This window comes from Chelonoidis abingdonii, chromosome 10 (genome assembly GCF_003597395.2).
Source record: "Chelonoidis abingdonii isolate Lonesome George chromosome 10, CheloAbing_2.0, whole genome shotgun sequence".
Taxonomy (NCBI): Eukaryota; Metazoa; Chordata; order Testudines; family Testudinidae; genus Chelonoidis; species Chelonoidis abingdonii.
The window spans coordinates 4,615,182-4,630,889 of NC_133778.1; the positions used below are offsets into that span (position 1 = coordinate 4,615,182).

The 15,708-nt window shown below is 41.7% G+C and overlaps 1 protein-coding gene across 3 annotated transcripts in view; it reads right to left on the reverse strand.

Annotated features, from left to right (window-relative positions):
- The window catches only part of DRC11 (dynein regulatory complex subunit 11), a 156,961-nt gene that overhangs the window by 26,956 nt on the left and 114,297 nt on the right, over positions 1-15,708 (reverse strand). Inside the window, exons 12-15 of one of the 3 annotated variants that reach the window (XM_032800046.1) lie at positions 11,994-12,046; positions 8,534-8,616; positions 5,121-5,228; positions 703-902 (exon numbers count right to left, since the gene is read on the reverse strand). In XM_032800046.1, coding sequence (XP_032655937.1) covers positions 703-902; positions 5,121-5,228; positions 8,534-8,616; positions 11,994-12,046 — 444 coding nt within the window. Of the gene's footprint in view, positions 1-702; positions 903-5,120; positions 5,229-8,533; positions 8,656-11,993; positions 12,047-15,708 lie in introns of all 3 variants that reach the window. The other 2 variants (XM_032800045.1, XM_032800047.1) reach the window with 2 other exon arrangements.

Sequence of the window (15,708 nt, forward strand, 5' to 3'; positions counted from 1 at the left end):
TACACCCAACAATAGGCAGCTTTATTTGACTACACATTGCATCTCAAATAAATATTCCTGATTGAAGGAAACAGAAACACAGAAGAAAATTTTGTTTTATATAATGCTTTTCATACTCAAGGTAATTCAAAGATCATTCAAGTGGTGACATGGAAAAACCTTCTTCCATCAAGTGATTTCCCTTGGGGCATTAAATCCTCCATAGTGGTGAACGTATTGGTTGTCAGTACATTGTTTTAAGGCAATTTGAAAGCCATAAAGGAGTTTCAAATCTGGGATGAAACTTGTTTTGACCTTGGACAGTTGTGCCTTCTTTTTGGTGTACTTGGACTTTGGTTCTTGGCATTATTTTAAACCCAGAGCAACTGGCCTGTTGAAGATCTACTCTTTGAAGTTGAGAAAATGGGCATAAGGTGGTTTATCATCCCCAAGGGGAAGTGGAATGAAAGTGGACATTTCAAGGGCACCATACACTCTTACCTCTTAGATTCCTGGGTTTTAAGGTCACTAGATCTCCTAGTTAGACCTAATATAAAATGCAAGCCATCTAATTTCACCCAGAGGCCCCTGGATTGAGCTCAGTATTTGAAAAGTGGAACTTATTTAAAAGAAAGTAGGATATGATTCCACAGGAGTTTTAAGAGAAGAAATAAAAAAGCACACAGCAGACTAGTGAGAATCAGCTGTCAAAAAATACAGTACCTTGAACACCATGTGGAGCATCATTTGCAGACCACTCTTGCCTGGGTATTTCCCAGCAATGTTAGAGGCAGACAGGTTGAAGAGGTTGGCTCCTGTTTCTGTGCAGAGGGCATGCACCAGCATTTTCTTTCCTACTCCTGTCGGCCCAGCTAGCAACAGGGCTTTCACCAAAGGAGCCTTCTCATGTACTGCTTGAGAGCCTATAAAAAGTAATAAGGCACTATTATTGCTTTCATTTAAGTCTGCCATAAATGTAATGGTGAATGATTCGTCAGTTTTTCTTCCTGATAAATATTTCATAATGTGAACTCTTCATCTCACTAACGTAGAGCAAGTGGTGTAGAATTCACTTTACAGCTGTAGAATATGTTAGCCTTTGTTCGTGGCAGGAAAACCAATAGTACTGAACTTATTTTAATTGTGACTTTCAGCAAAATTCTTTTCAGGTCCAGGGCGATCGTTTCACTTTGCTTAATATTGGATATGGGCTGTAACAGGCTAAGGAGCATTGAAATGAAAATGAGACACATAGTTACATGCACATGACAAGCCTGACACTATGCACAGTACACATCTGCCTTCAATTACACCTAACTGTTAACTGACTGCCTGTTGGCTGTCAGGCAGAGGTATGGTTGTAGGTATACCTGTGGTCTAATTTAAGAGGAGACAAACATTATTCCTCAGAGCTGCTCCCCATTTCGTAATTGGAAAGGGGAGGAAATTCCTGTCATATGTTAAAATAGCAGAATCCGTTATTTGCTCCAAAAATGACACTTTCCAACTTCCATAAGAAAACAAACTAATTGGAGTACTTTCCTGATCAGCGTTCTTCTGTAATTTAAAACCAGATGTCATCCGTCTTTCTTTTGCTCCTTTCTTCCCTCACTACCGTCTTTTTGGAAATTTTTCTCTTTATATATTTCTGCTTTTAGTAAGTGTGGGAGAGTCTGATCCCTTGATTGTAGGAATGGAATGTAGCTGACTGAGCTGGGCAATGACAGCACCCAGGAGTGGGATTGCTGTGAGTGTTGTCAAGTCATTCTCCAGCAAGGAAAGATTAAGCCCTATCTAGAACTCTGCTACTTCATTTATGAGTAGAGGCATGGCATATACTCATTTAATGGCTAATCTGCCTTCTGTTCTCTGCTTTTTTTGTTGAGACAGTGCAGATGTTGGGTTCCTCCTCTTCACTTGCTCTGACAGGGAGGATGATGACCAACCACCATCCAAGATTTCACTGCTCTTTATGGCTCTCTCCTTTGCTTCTCCAGTTTAAGCTCTTCTGATCTGAAAGAAATGAGGTTGCCTGTTCTACCTTGACAGTTGGATCAGTGAGAATTGTTGAAGCCTGGGCTTGGAAAGCCCAATGAGGAGGGTGTCTGCACAGTCTTAACAGAGCCACAGAAAGCAATTTAACAGGGGAGGGACAATGTCACATGCTTTTTTGTGGCTCTGGCTGAGACTGCACAGATTGGGTTTTGTATCGTGGCACCCTATGGAAAGCCACCCTACAGAGGGAGAAGGAGAGACAAAAGCCTGACTGAAAAGAGGGAGCCGGAGGTCATGAAAAGGAAGGGCCAAGCACCTCTGACTCTTTCACGATTCCAATGTCAAAGGCTGGTAGCCACCCCAGACACTTCTTTGAGGAGACTCTCTACTCGGGGTGAGCTTCTTTCCCTTCTAAGCAAGCTAAGCAGCTGTTTTCTGCTGCACTTCTGGACATTGTTTCAGCCATTGCTTTGCTCCACTGACTGATTGGAGATTTCCTCAGTGAGAGAAGGAAAAAGTGTTTAAGGCTCCAGCAAGAAAGTGCTGCTGCAAGATGTGCAGGTGAGATTTCTTCCCTTGAGAGCCCCATGGCGCAAGATGCGATGGTACAGAGGTTATCTTCCTCTGCATTGCTCACTGCTCTTAGTGAGGGAGGGATTGGAGAAAGGAGGTGTAGAGAGCTGGAAAATGCTGAATGGTAGTTGCCATCAGGCCTGTCAGTGGGGAGGCAGGACCCAGCATTTGTGCTTTCATGGAGAAAGCCACAAAAATATTTAATATATTATGGTCAGCATCTCTCATAATAGAATTTGGACAGTAAACTTAACTGCAAACATATAAATTGCCTCTCCTTTGATGATCCAATAAAGTCAGTACGTTTTACATGCCACATAAAAACATGCCCTTGTCTTGCTATAGTGATTACCACTCCAAAGGAACTTGAGCAGTTATGCCTCTCATCATGGGCTGAGGGTTTGCAAACTTTCTGTCTGCCAGCTAATTGGTAAGGGAAAAAGTTCAGAAGGTGAGAGCCCTTTGCGGGAGCTTTGCCAGTTCTGGAAAAGTTCTACTCCAACTACCAAGAGCAAGAGAAACTCCGACTCCTACAACCACCACAGAAGAGGGGACAGTTTAGCTAACAATGCTATTAAAAGTGAAAACAAACCCATCCATCAATATGTTAATGACTTAAAGTAGCCAAATAAATTACTATGAAGTATTAAGATGAATGCCACCGTAAGCCTTTATTCCAGCACAATGAACCATTTAGTGAAGTTACCAACCTCTCAAGTTATATGAATATTTTTGATTATTTCATACCAATTTACTACTATTTTACACTGATTATAATGGAGCAATAGAACCCCCCTCTAGAGAAATGTAATTTCCATTAAAAAGTCTCCTTTCTACTGCTTAAAATTTTCTCAGATTCCTTTTTGGCTGAAATTTTCTCTATCAGGTAAATATTTTTGAGAGAGCTTTTTTTCACACAAGCACGCACACGCACACATGCTCATGCTCTCGCTCTCACTCTCATACAATGATTAACTAGTTCTGAGGCCAGTTAAGTAAAATGTCATCCAAAGGTGAAATAATTCCTGAGACTTTTTGGCTTCAGGCAATATATATTTTTTAATATACATTTGCTATTGCAAATGCAGAATATATTTGTTTTACTGGTTGAGGGTATTTTTCCTCTTTCACAGTTTCTCTCCATTTAATGGGAGAAGGTTTATGGGCCCCTCTTACCTTGGCAGGAGCAGTCTTTGGGCTTGATTATCCTAAAAAATTAGGTTAAAACATGACCTTGCAGTGTAGACAGGGATGTCATGTTTATCTTTGTCATCAGCTGGTTCTAGTAGAGTTAACCAATGACCAGCTGACATGGTCTTAAAATGAACCCTGTCTACGCTGACTGCAAAGATCCATTTAACGTAATGTTAGAACTTCTCCTTGGGGAGTCAAGTTAACTAATACAATCTAACTTGTTACTGAAGGACAAGCCCTTTGAGGGAAAGCTCTCGCTCCCTCTTTTCCAAATTCCCATTGTTGTAGGATGGGAAGAGTCTTCTGAATGGCACAGCTTTCTCCCCTTGGTGCAATGGGCCCACCCTATATGCCCATGCAGAGGGAGTTGGCACCATGGAATGCACACAGTGTGTTCCAGTGTGTACAGAAAGAGCAGCTCAAGTGCAAGGATTGCATTTGTCCCTGGTCTTTGTTAAAGGCACACAAAAGGCAGCGGTGGGGGAAGAGAAGGCTCCCTGCTCCCCTCCATCCCAACACCAAAACAAGAGCCAGGGACATTCTGGCCTGAGGTGGAACAAGTGGACTGAATGGCAGAGAATGAGGCTGTTGCTGTTGGTCCTGCTTTGAGCAAGGGGTTGGACTAGACGACCTCTTGAGGTCTCTTCCAGTCCTAATATTCTATGATTCTACATAGGACTGAGTTGGTTGGCAAAGGACTTGCCTGTCCTCTGACAGAGGTCTCCCAAAAGTGAAAACATTATGAAAGAAATTTATAAATAGCACATGCTATTTCTGTAGTACTTTATGTAGTAAGTGCCTGTATTCCCTCTGATTGGCCTACAGTCGTCCTGTCAGTACTGAGAAAAATTTTGGGCCAGACATTATGTTTAAACTAAGTCTTGTTTCATATTAATAGTGGCTGGCATTTAAAACTATAAGGACATTTAAAAGTGCTCTCTTTCAGCTATCTGGAATCTACTCAGACTAATTCCTTAACTGCTCACCTTGCTTGGTGCCAAGTAACATTAGCCAGCTTGTAAAAGGTAAATTGCAACCTTAACCCTTCCCTTAACTTGATTGATTTTAATCACTGGAGCTTGTTTTAGCTATTATCTTTCCCATGTGATTTCCTTTATGTGCTGCCATTCACAAACTCTTAAAATGCAAACAGAGCTGGCAAAGAAATGCAATACCTGACAATAGCATGTTCATGCTCTTTTATACACTATTAAAATGATACAGCCTTCACTCAGAATGGTTAATTGAAAAACAATTATACTGTAAAATGCTTTAGACTACAATCAATCAAGCACTGTCAAAGCTAGTAAAAATGTACGTTACTGGCAGGAAGCAAACCATCATATTCTGCCCTTTAGTAATTTTTGCTGCGCTCTTACCTAATGGCAATATTCCATACAGTGCTATTAGCTGTCTGACATCTGTGAGAGAGGGCATTGGCTCTATATCTACCTGACGAAGCGTAGTCCCCAGATAGCTGTACTCGCCTGCAGGAGGAAGCATGGGCTTAATAAATGTGACACTGTATTGTTATAAAATGCATAATTCAAATAATGAAAAACTACCACGGAATACAAATTTTGCATGCTCTGAGCAAACCCAGTTCTGTCACGGGAAAGGACTCCGGTAGGGGAATGTTGCCCTGGAATACGGGCCTAGAAGGAAAATGAAGTTAAGCACACATTCCTGTGCTGACTCTCCCTACTAAGCAGATTATGGAGGGCATGCAGCAGAGAAATAAGTCTTAAATAACCTTTCAAAGAAACTTTGTGGTTCATAAAAGAATCATTACTGACACCATAAATCACATCAATAGCACAGAATTTGGGGAGTTGAGATGTCATATTTTTGGAATCACCAATGAACCAAGATGTTTCTAAGGGATTTCAAAGAGGGGAAAATATATTGTTTAAAAGGTTACTTAATTTTTTTTCTGAATGCTGCCTGCCTGCATAATTCCCACCACATATTAGTTAGTGGGGACACACTGCACAGCAGTCTGTGTTCAGTTCAATGTTTGTTTTTTGCATTGCACTCCTGCAGACCGAAGCAGTCTAAAACGAGAGTCCTGCCTCATCTCGCTAGAGAGCTGCAATCACATATAGGACATAATAGGACAAAGATCCAGAAGGATGGGACACGAGCAAGAAAATTAATGCCATGTCTATGCTGGATCTGGAGGGGTAACTTCCAGCCATACCAAGTACATACCTAGGGTTACAGACAAGATTGTACTCATGAAGCTAAGACTACACTGCAAGCTGGAAATGTCGCCTCCAGCTCAGACATACACTAGTAGTGCAGGAAAAATACATTCAAGAAGGATTCATTTCTTTAACATATAAATAACATGTTCTGTAACTAATACCATTTTGTATTTCAATGATGATATCTTACAAATAGGAAGGAAGAACATCCAGCTTATCTGGGATAGATGTAAAATTAGGTATAAAATGAGAGAGTTGAGAGATACAGTCATAGTTTGGGCAAGGAGATGGACAAGCACTGGCATAGCCTCTCCTCCCCCTTTGAGGGTAAAATTCATTTCAGGTTTTATCTTTTATTTAAGGAGAAATCAAAAGAAGTGGCTAGAAATTAATCTTCAGAGATTTAATTAGAAGGCATCAAAGGGTTTAATTGCAACTGGCCATAAATCATGATGGATATTCTCTGACTAATTTAGATAAGGTCACCAAGAAAATTAGTTCAGCAATGTCGGTTTGTCATAAGGGCAGACGTTTCAGTACCTTTACTCACTGTGTGGCTTCTTGCACAGTTCTGCCTTTTATCTTCTCGCCAAGAACCACGAGTGAGTGAGCAACCTTTCTAGGATTTCAGGACTCAGGGCTGAAGGGCACTCATTTATTTCTCTATGGGCTATAACTCTAACCTTGTAACTTTAAATGTTGCTTTTGATTTGATATCAAACCAAGCATTTTAGGCCTCGCTCCTGGGAAATGCCAAGTACCATTTGCATCACTCTAGCAGTGCAAGTGGGACTTACAGCTGCCCTAAATGGAAAGCTGAGAATTCCCTGAACATGAGAGAATCTTCTGCTGGGGCAGGGCTGACTTTGACAGCTCTATGCCTCCCTCTGCCTACCCAGAGTAGGGGCTGTGTGGGGACGTGCTGGCTATGATCACTGTATTACAGTGATCCCGCACCCAGTGTAATGGCTCCTAGGAGGTCAGTGCTGCTTTTATGTAACTTAGAGCAGCCCTGAGGCTACTCCAAGCTATGACAGGAGCCAAACTGAGTCCTGGACAGCTTCAGGATCAAGGAATTACAAAGATGGCTCAAAGCCATCATTGCCCCCATAACCACCTCTCCAGTTGGTGAGGCTGAGGATTTGGTGCTGAGTGTTTTATTAAAGTTGTGAGAGGATGTTTGGATTTTTACAAAATTCTACAATGTTACCAGCCACTAACTATCCTATTGGCCAAGATGGTCTTTCAAAGTGTCTGTGATTGAAATGTCTGTCAGCCATAAATGACCTTGGGAAGGACAGCTGATAGTGGTTGGGCGTGTGCAATAATAATGAAAAGCTTCCATTACTACTCATAGCACTCTATGTTCTTTAATGAGTATGCAATGAATAGAATACCAATACCAGCTCATTCTCTAGAGTGGGCAAGGACTCTGTTGGCAATAAATGCTGTTTTTAACAGTTTATAAAAACATGGCACTTACAGCTGATATGAGAGACTCCAGTTTTTCCTGCTGAGATATATACCATATTAATGGCCAGACGCACTGTACGTGCTAGGTACCGACAAGCTCTTTAATTGTGTTCCTTTAAATTAGTGGGTTCTTCCCCTGATATACTGCAGCTTGTTCCGTTTTAGGGAATGGCCCATAACAATCAGAGAATGTATCAAGCCACTGTGCAACCTGTGAGACTGCATTTCTTCTCTGAACACTAGCCCCACTACACTCAGATTTTTCTATAGTGCTTGAGGTTTTCTATCCGTGTATGTGAGGCTATATAATATTGGCTACTATTTTATTTTCTGGAAAATGTTTTGGACACAATATAAAACACAAGGTCACTATGCCCTTCTGTTCCGTTGTCTTGCCAATATTGCCTGGAGCTGCTTGAATGGTAATTGACATCTGACAGCTACTTGTGACAGCCTAAAATTCAGAATTTTCGAACGTGGGTACATGAAGCCAGTGCTTACCTCCATAGTTAGGCACTTCAACAGTACAGGTTGTGGGTACTGAGCACCTCTGAAAATCAGGCTTCTTTTTATTTGGGTGCCTAACTTTAGACACTTGTCCCGGAATCTTATTGAAACTGTAACTGTATTTCATTTCATTCTTGACTTGGCTGGTCATAGTGATTAGTGAACCTTGGAAGGTTTGCATTTATCATTAGATAAAACATACAAACACTAGGATGTTCAAAGTCCAAATATCTTTGAATTGAAAATCTGCTAGGAAAAGGTTTTCCTGAAATCTTGGTTATGTCTGGACTGTAAATAACACGAGAGCAACTTCTTAAAATATTTTGGTACTTCTCTTTCTGGCACCTGGCAAATTCAGGAATGACAAAGTAATGGCATGCAAATATGTTTAAAAATGCAGAAAATGAACCCACATTTCAAATCTTAAAAAAAGGATTGAATTTATTCTGACTTGAGTTTTTGGTCAGTTGTTTCATTCAATCTATTTCATCCATCTTGTATCAGCAGCCAGATTGCTGTAATTGAAGTTCACTATGGATGAAGTGTTCTCATAATATTCAAGATATTAGCTCTGATATGCAAGACATTAAAAATGTATACATTACCAACATAATCAGAGAGTTTCGCTGTCTTGGGCTTTATTAGTAATCCTTCTTCTACTAGTTCCTTGTACAGAGAATCAATGGTCCTACCGACAAGATACATAATTTCAGAAAATTCTAGAGATCTGCAAAAACAGTCCAATCTGTCGGTAACAAAACTAAATGGAACATTTACACATCTTTAGCTTTATAATATGCAATTTTTTACTGGGTGGTAAAATTGATTATCTCTGTCAATATTTAATCATTATTGACTTTTTCTGTCTCATCTGTTATTTGTTCTTCTTTTCCGTTAAGTAATACTCCTACGCTTTTATTTCCTTATATACCATGTGATTTCTTATAGCAGTCATGACTACCTGTTTCCAGGTGATGATCACTGACTCCTGTTGTACTCATTCATTATCAATTACTGAGAAATTCTTTTAAAATCCTAATAACAGCACATACTATGCTTCTGCAATTAGTAATTAATTAATTTTCTGGAATTGATTCTGTTTTCAATGGACCAACTTCCACTCCTTTAAGAACATCACATACTTTATTATACGGGATAAACCAATGGTCCACCTAGTTTGGCATCCTCCCTGATGGGGGCCAGAGCCAAATGTTGTAGAGGCAGGTGGGAAAAAATCATGCCGTGGACAATTATGGAATAACATGCTCATTGAGGAAGTTTCTTCCTATCCCCTGTCAATTTGTGGGAGTCTTTTTGCCCTAAGAAGTGAGGATTTATATCCCTGAATTTTTTTTCTCTTTTTTTTGGTATCCTGCTAAACTCTTGGCCTCCATGATATTTTGTGGCAATGAGATCTACAGATTAATTAAAATTGCTTGGAGGAAATAATTCTTTGTACACTGTATAAGTATATTATCTCCATTTTTATTGAAGGTCATAGTCTTATATTTTGAGGGTACATAAGAATGCCTAACGTGACCTTCTTTAGACCTTCATTATTTTGTATACCTTTAGCATCTCTTACTAATCTCGCCTTCAAGCTGAACAGTTCCAATCTGTTGTGTCTCATAAGGAAGTCTTTCCATGCCTCTAATAATTTCAGTTACCAGTCCTAACTGAGGCATTTCAGTACAACTAAAAGAATACAAATATTTAATAATAGGTGTCAGTTGGCCAATAAAATCAATATACCTTTAATTTCATGTCTCGTGTGCTTTCCAATAGACATTTCATTTTAAAATTATGCCCACACAGTGCATAATTAATACATAAGCAGTAATAAGGAAAATGCAAAATTTAATGTGCCTACAACATTAATGCTGCCAGTCTGGTTCTTGTTTTCATAGCTGAATGTATAACGTGGTGATTTTTATGTTAGGTGTATATCACAAAATGTACAGCAGTGCTATCTTGTCCATGTTATAAGAGCCATAACTTCTGCATTTCCTGCCTTATTATTTTAAATGTGCAAATTTAATGATGCCTGAACTGCATCTCCTCCATGTGGAAGTGTGTTCAGCTCAGTCCCGTCTGTTGATTGAAGCCCCTCTGTTTCTCTACCGTGTAACAACACACAAAGATAGACATGAGCCCCTCTTGGTTATTTCTGAACTTTCACCCCTTTATCCCTGTATGTATGAAACTTAAAGGCCAAAGAAACTATTATAACAAGCTAGCTACTACAAAGCATATAGTATAGTATTAAAATAATAGTCACTAATAGCATAGTAGTATAATAATTACATATTTTCTGAGTAAGCCATGCCTGTTTGGTGTAGCACTCTGTCCCCCTCCAGAGGTGGGTAGGTCAAATAGAGGTAGCCTTGGCTAAGAGGGCTGGGTGTTTTAGTTCAGGCAGCAGAGCCTCATGCATTCAGATCGAGAGGTCTCAAATTCAATCCTTGATGCTGCTGACCCACCCAGAGGCATCAGCATTACAGCTGTACAAGTATATGTTCATATATGTGTATATAAAGTATCATTGTAAAAGTGAATATGCATTTAATTGATAGACCCTGGCGCTGCTGTATCAGGGTTTCTCAAACTGGGGTCGCTGTTTGTGTAGGGAAAGCCCCTGGTGGGCCGGGCTGGTTTGTTTACCTGCTGCGTCCACAGGTCTGGCTGATCGCGGCTCCCACTAGCCGCAGTTCGCTGCTCCGGGCCAATGGGAGCTGCTGGAAGCGGCATGGGCCAAGGGACGTACTGTATGTCAGTATGAGAGGTCATCTTCCATACACTTCCATGAAATATTTCTTCAACACTTACTTATTTGGCTTAAGAGATTTTTACATTTGAAACCCAGATAAGACACCATTCTTGATCGATTGTATTGCAGTAGTGCCCAAAGGGCCCAGTTGTGCTAAATCCTATACAAGTGAGTAGGATTGGATCACAATACAAGGCACTTCTTTCCACCAGGTGCTAAGCATACTTGTCCCTACAGTGCTCTTGGCTCCTGCTCCCTTAGGAGCACAATCTGTCCATGTTCCATGCTGCTACTAGATAAACTGGTGCATGTTGTTACATACAATACAAACCTATGCTGAGTTATCACAAGTGAAAAATGGGCAGATTATCAGTAGATGTATCATGTGAATGTTGAAAATGCAGGTGTCAAAACATGGAATTTGCTCGAACGCCTCAAGTAAAATAAACTCTGCCCTCAGCACTGAAATATTTAACAAATTGTAAGGTGCCCTCAAGAATTTATGTTGGTCAGACAAGAAATAAGGCTGATCTATGACATGTACTTGTTACATGAGAAACAAAGGCTGCTTTATTGTGTATTTCACTAGGGCTGACTACAGCCTCTCTTCTCAGGGACTTTAAATTGGATGGAAAATCTGTAGACATCTGAGACTGCCAGGTGTTCCTGCATCTGGTGGTGAGGGGCTGGGGGAATAAAACTGCAAGGGGCTTCATTAAAGAATTGGGCCACAGAGCCTGCAAGGACTTACACACATGCTATGTTTATGCACTGAGGAGTCCTATTGGTGTCAATGAAGTCTGGCTGTTGAAGTACATGTGTAAGTCTTTACAGAATCAAGGCCTTGGCTTTTACAAACTACTGAAAACAGTATAGTTAAAGGGAAACGCATCCAGCACGGGTCATTATTGTACAGTGTAAACCATCAAAGCACCATTTGTCTTGTAATGGGTAGCACTACAAACCTATCGGTCAAGAGGCGATGTGGCATTTACTGACAACGCAGAAACGATTTTACTTTGAAATATTTCAGAGACTAAAATGAACATTTTGCAAATTCGTGATGGATTTGTTTTATTTTCTAGACATCTATAGATATTTATAGCTGTTTGTTTGTTGTATGGTTCTTCATAAGTGTGAAGCTGCTGGCACCGGTAGGTTGAAATGTAAACCTACCAGTTATGACACTGTCCTTTTGTAATTAAACAAAACAAAAAGGGTTTGGCAGTGTGGCAAATATAAAGGATACGTAATTTCATTGTTATGTAACTCTTAGACTGAACGGGTGCATTCTTTACCTGTCGGGAGTCAAATCTTTCTCCTTTTTCTTCTTCTTCCCTTTTTTCTTTTTCTGAGGACCATAAATGTAGACATCAATTAATGACATAAGTAGCAGGGCTGTAGAACTGAATGCTGTTGGAACAGAGATGAAGGCCAAAACTTGCTAATCCAACTTTAATAAGCCTAAATACTTCAGCATTTGTATTTTCCATTATCTATGTACTTTTATGTGGTCCTCACCACTATAGTACCTGAGGAATAGATTATATCCGTGCCGCACTCTGTGAGATAAGGAAGTACTATTCCTATTTACAGATGAGAAACTGATGCACGAGGGAGACTAAGTGACTTGCCTAAGGTCCCATAGGATGGCTGTGGTTGAGCCAGCAATTAGATCCAAGTCTCCTGAGTCCCAGACTAGTGCCCTAACCATTAATCTCCTTCCTACCTACTCAGGGAAGAAGTAGCATGAGGTCAGGATAACTAGAGCAGGTGTTCTCTTGGGATTTTCTCCACAGTAACTGAAGCATTACGAGAAGACTACATATTGTGCAAATGGTTTCCTCACACATTGCAAAACCCCATGGAAAACAAATAAACACAAGGGTGAGAATCACATATGCTAGTACTCTCCCTAGTCATTAGAAGTCACTGGACACAAATCTACTTATGGATTTCAACACAACAATTAACTAAGGACAGTGCTTGGTTAATCCATGTGTGTAACACACAGTGAAGTTAGAGCTTAGTGTAGCAGGCCCAGTCCAGTGAAGAACTTAAGCATGAGCTAATGGGATTGGTCATGCTGAGGTCAATGAGACTACTCCACACATTAAAAGCCAGGCATGAGCGTAAAGGATTAGTTTCCTCAGCCCTTGGGAAGAAGAGACTATATAACCTCTTACTTATGCATTTATTTATTATTTTATTCAATTATTCACAAACCCTGATGCAGTGCTCCAGGGGTTGCACATTTTAAAAAAAATCCTATCTAGCTATCTGGAAAATGCTATTGTTCCTGGAGTAAACCAGCACTGATTAGAAATGAAACAATCATAACTGTCTAAAGTATGATCCAGTCATTAGAAAATCTACTGCTCATATCAGTTACTGTTCATAACACAATGTAAATAATCTAGATGAACCCAGAGCTATATAGATAGGAGAAAGCTAATATTTTTAATGGCCCTGCATTAGAATAATACAAAAATGTCCAAATATGCAGAACTATACCACAGACTTCTTTATGTAAATAGTCCTAGCAGTGTGTGGTGGTTTATAGGACAAGAAACATGTTCTATGTTGCACAAACATCTTTAGTGATGGCGTCAGAAAAGTATGTTTCACGCTATAGTAGCAAGTGGGAGATTGCAGAGATACTGGCTCTAATGCAGGGATGGGCAAACTTTTTGGCCTGAAGGCTACATCTGGGTTTCAAAACTGTCCAGAGAGCTGGGTAGGGAAGGCTGTGCCTCCCCAAACAGACTGGCCCCTGCCCCCTCCCACTTTATGCCCCTTGACTGCCCCCCTCAGAGCCCCTGACCCATCCAACCCCCCTACTCAGGGACAGTTCCAGGCCCCAGCATGCCAAGTGTGTGCTTGGGGCGGCATGCCGTGGGGAGTGCTCTGCCGGCCGCTGGGAGGGCGGCAGGCAGGCAGCCTTCGGCGGCATGCCTGCGGAGGGTCCGCTGGTCCCGCGGATCTGGTGGACCTCCTGCAGGCATGCCTGTGGAGGGTCCGCTGGTCCCGTGGCTTTGGTGGAGCCGCGGGACCAGCAGACCCTCTGCAGGCACGCCTGCAGGAGGTCCACTGGAGCCATGGGACTAGCAACTGGCAGAGTGCCCCCCGCGGCATGCTGCCGTGCTTGGGGCGGCGAAATGTCTAGAGCCGCCCCTGCTCCTACTCCTTGTCCCCTGACCACTCCCTCATGGGCCCCCATGCCCCTAACTGCCCCCCCGGGACCCCACCCCCTATCCAGATGGGCAGCTGCACCGCCTGGCCAGAGCCAGCCATGTTACCGTGCAGTCTAGAGCACCGGCGCAGGCCGGTGGCTCTTGCAGCCGCACTGCCTGGCAGGAGCTCGCAGCCCCTCTGCCCAGAGCACTGGCGGCATGGCAAGCTGAGGCTGTGGGAGAGGCGCAGTGGGGGCGGGGCCAGGGGCTAGCCTCCCAGCTGGAAACTCAAGGGCCGGGCAGAATGGTGCCATGGGCCACAACCGGCCCGTGGGCCATAGTTTGCCCACGTCTGCTCTAGCAGGTTATTGCCAGTGCTTCTCTAGAATTGTTTCTTTATATTTTTTTAGGAAGTTGGAAGAAATTATAACGTCATGGGGACTTATTGGGAAGGTAAGATTTCTTTTCTTTATAAAGACACTGAACATATGCTGAATTTATTGGCCGACTGGTAATTTCTTTAGGGCATTTTCACCAGTAAACTAACTCAAAAGCTTAAAAAAATGTAAAAAAAAATGTTTTCCTAATTGACACCAGTGTTTCTGGGAAATTGGGCAAGCACTGAGATAAGAGGAAATGTGAATTTTAAACTGTGGCTTTCCTACAAAATGTATCTTACTGACAGTTGCTTTTACTATATAGTAAATGTAAACAGTTATGAAAACCTATTTGATTTTACCTTTAAATGTGTCCATCTATTCCATCCCCTAACCCATTTATTCGTGGTTATTTTCCACTTTCTTGCATATCCTCTTCTGTATAAGAAACTGCATTTAGTTCTGGCTGAATTAATGGTCCCTCGTCTCCATTCCTAAGTGGGGTGTGCACAAGGTCTTGTCTCTTTAATGTGTGATCACTAAGCGGGTTTTGAGCAGTTCAGGTGTTGCTGTAAGCATATACAGAATCAGTTTGCAGCAGGATTCTAGAGCACGAGGTGGAGCAGATCTTAATAGAGTGTCTTGTAGACGCTTTCCCTGCAAGTCAAAATTTCATTGACCATTTCCACTTCATTTGCAATTGTACAAGGTACCTGCCTCAGGTACATCAATTGCTTATGTAGACAAGTAGTATTGAGAAAGTACTTCATGCTTTTTTTTTTTTTTTTTAGGTCTTTTAGGTGCAGTTCAGGCCTGGAAACCATGTAACCAGCTTTCTCTGAACCATTTGCAAGTGTTTCACGGACTGCAGCTGGTTCCTAGATGGCAGGTGAAGAAGCTTTTTCTTCTCACGGAGGGCAGCATGGGAACATGCTCACCAACATATTTGTGCCATGTCATATTACATTAACTCTCGGGACATTAGAGAAGAAGGCAACTTTTTAAAAACAATAGAAGCAGATTCTGAAACTAATCACAGCAGCTAATGTATCTCCTCTACAGACTGCAGATGATACAGCAATGGCCTTGTGCTGCTGCACATTTCCATAAGTAGTGCAGGGAACCGTGTCTTCACAGCACTGTACCGAAGCACTGAGTATCCTAAGGCTATGTCGACACTGCCCTGCAGTTCAGACTACAGGGCTGCACACCAAAGTGCTGTAACTCTCTTGTGTAGATGCTGCTGGTGCGAACGGAAAGGTTCCTAGTTTATACGATCAGTCCAGTCTGAAGGAGGGTTACATTAATGGGAACTACGAACCTTTTTGTTCATGTCCACAATGACCACACTGGGGAGTTACAGTGCAGCACTTGGGTGTCCACTGCTGTTCACACCCCTATAGTCAGAACTGCAAGGCAAGCCCTTGGATGCCTCTCCAGGCTTTCTGGCTAATGCTGTTGTG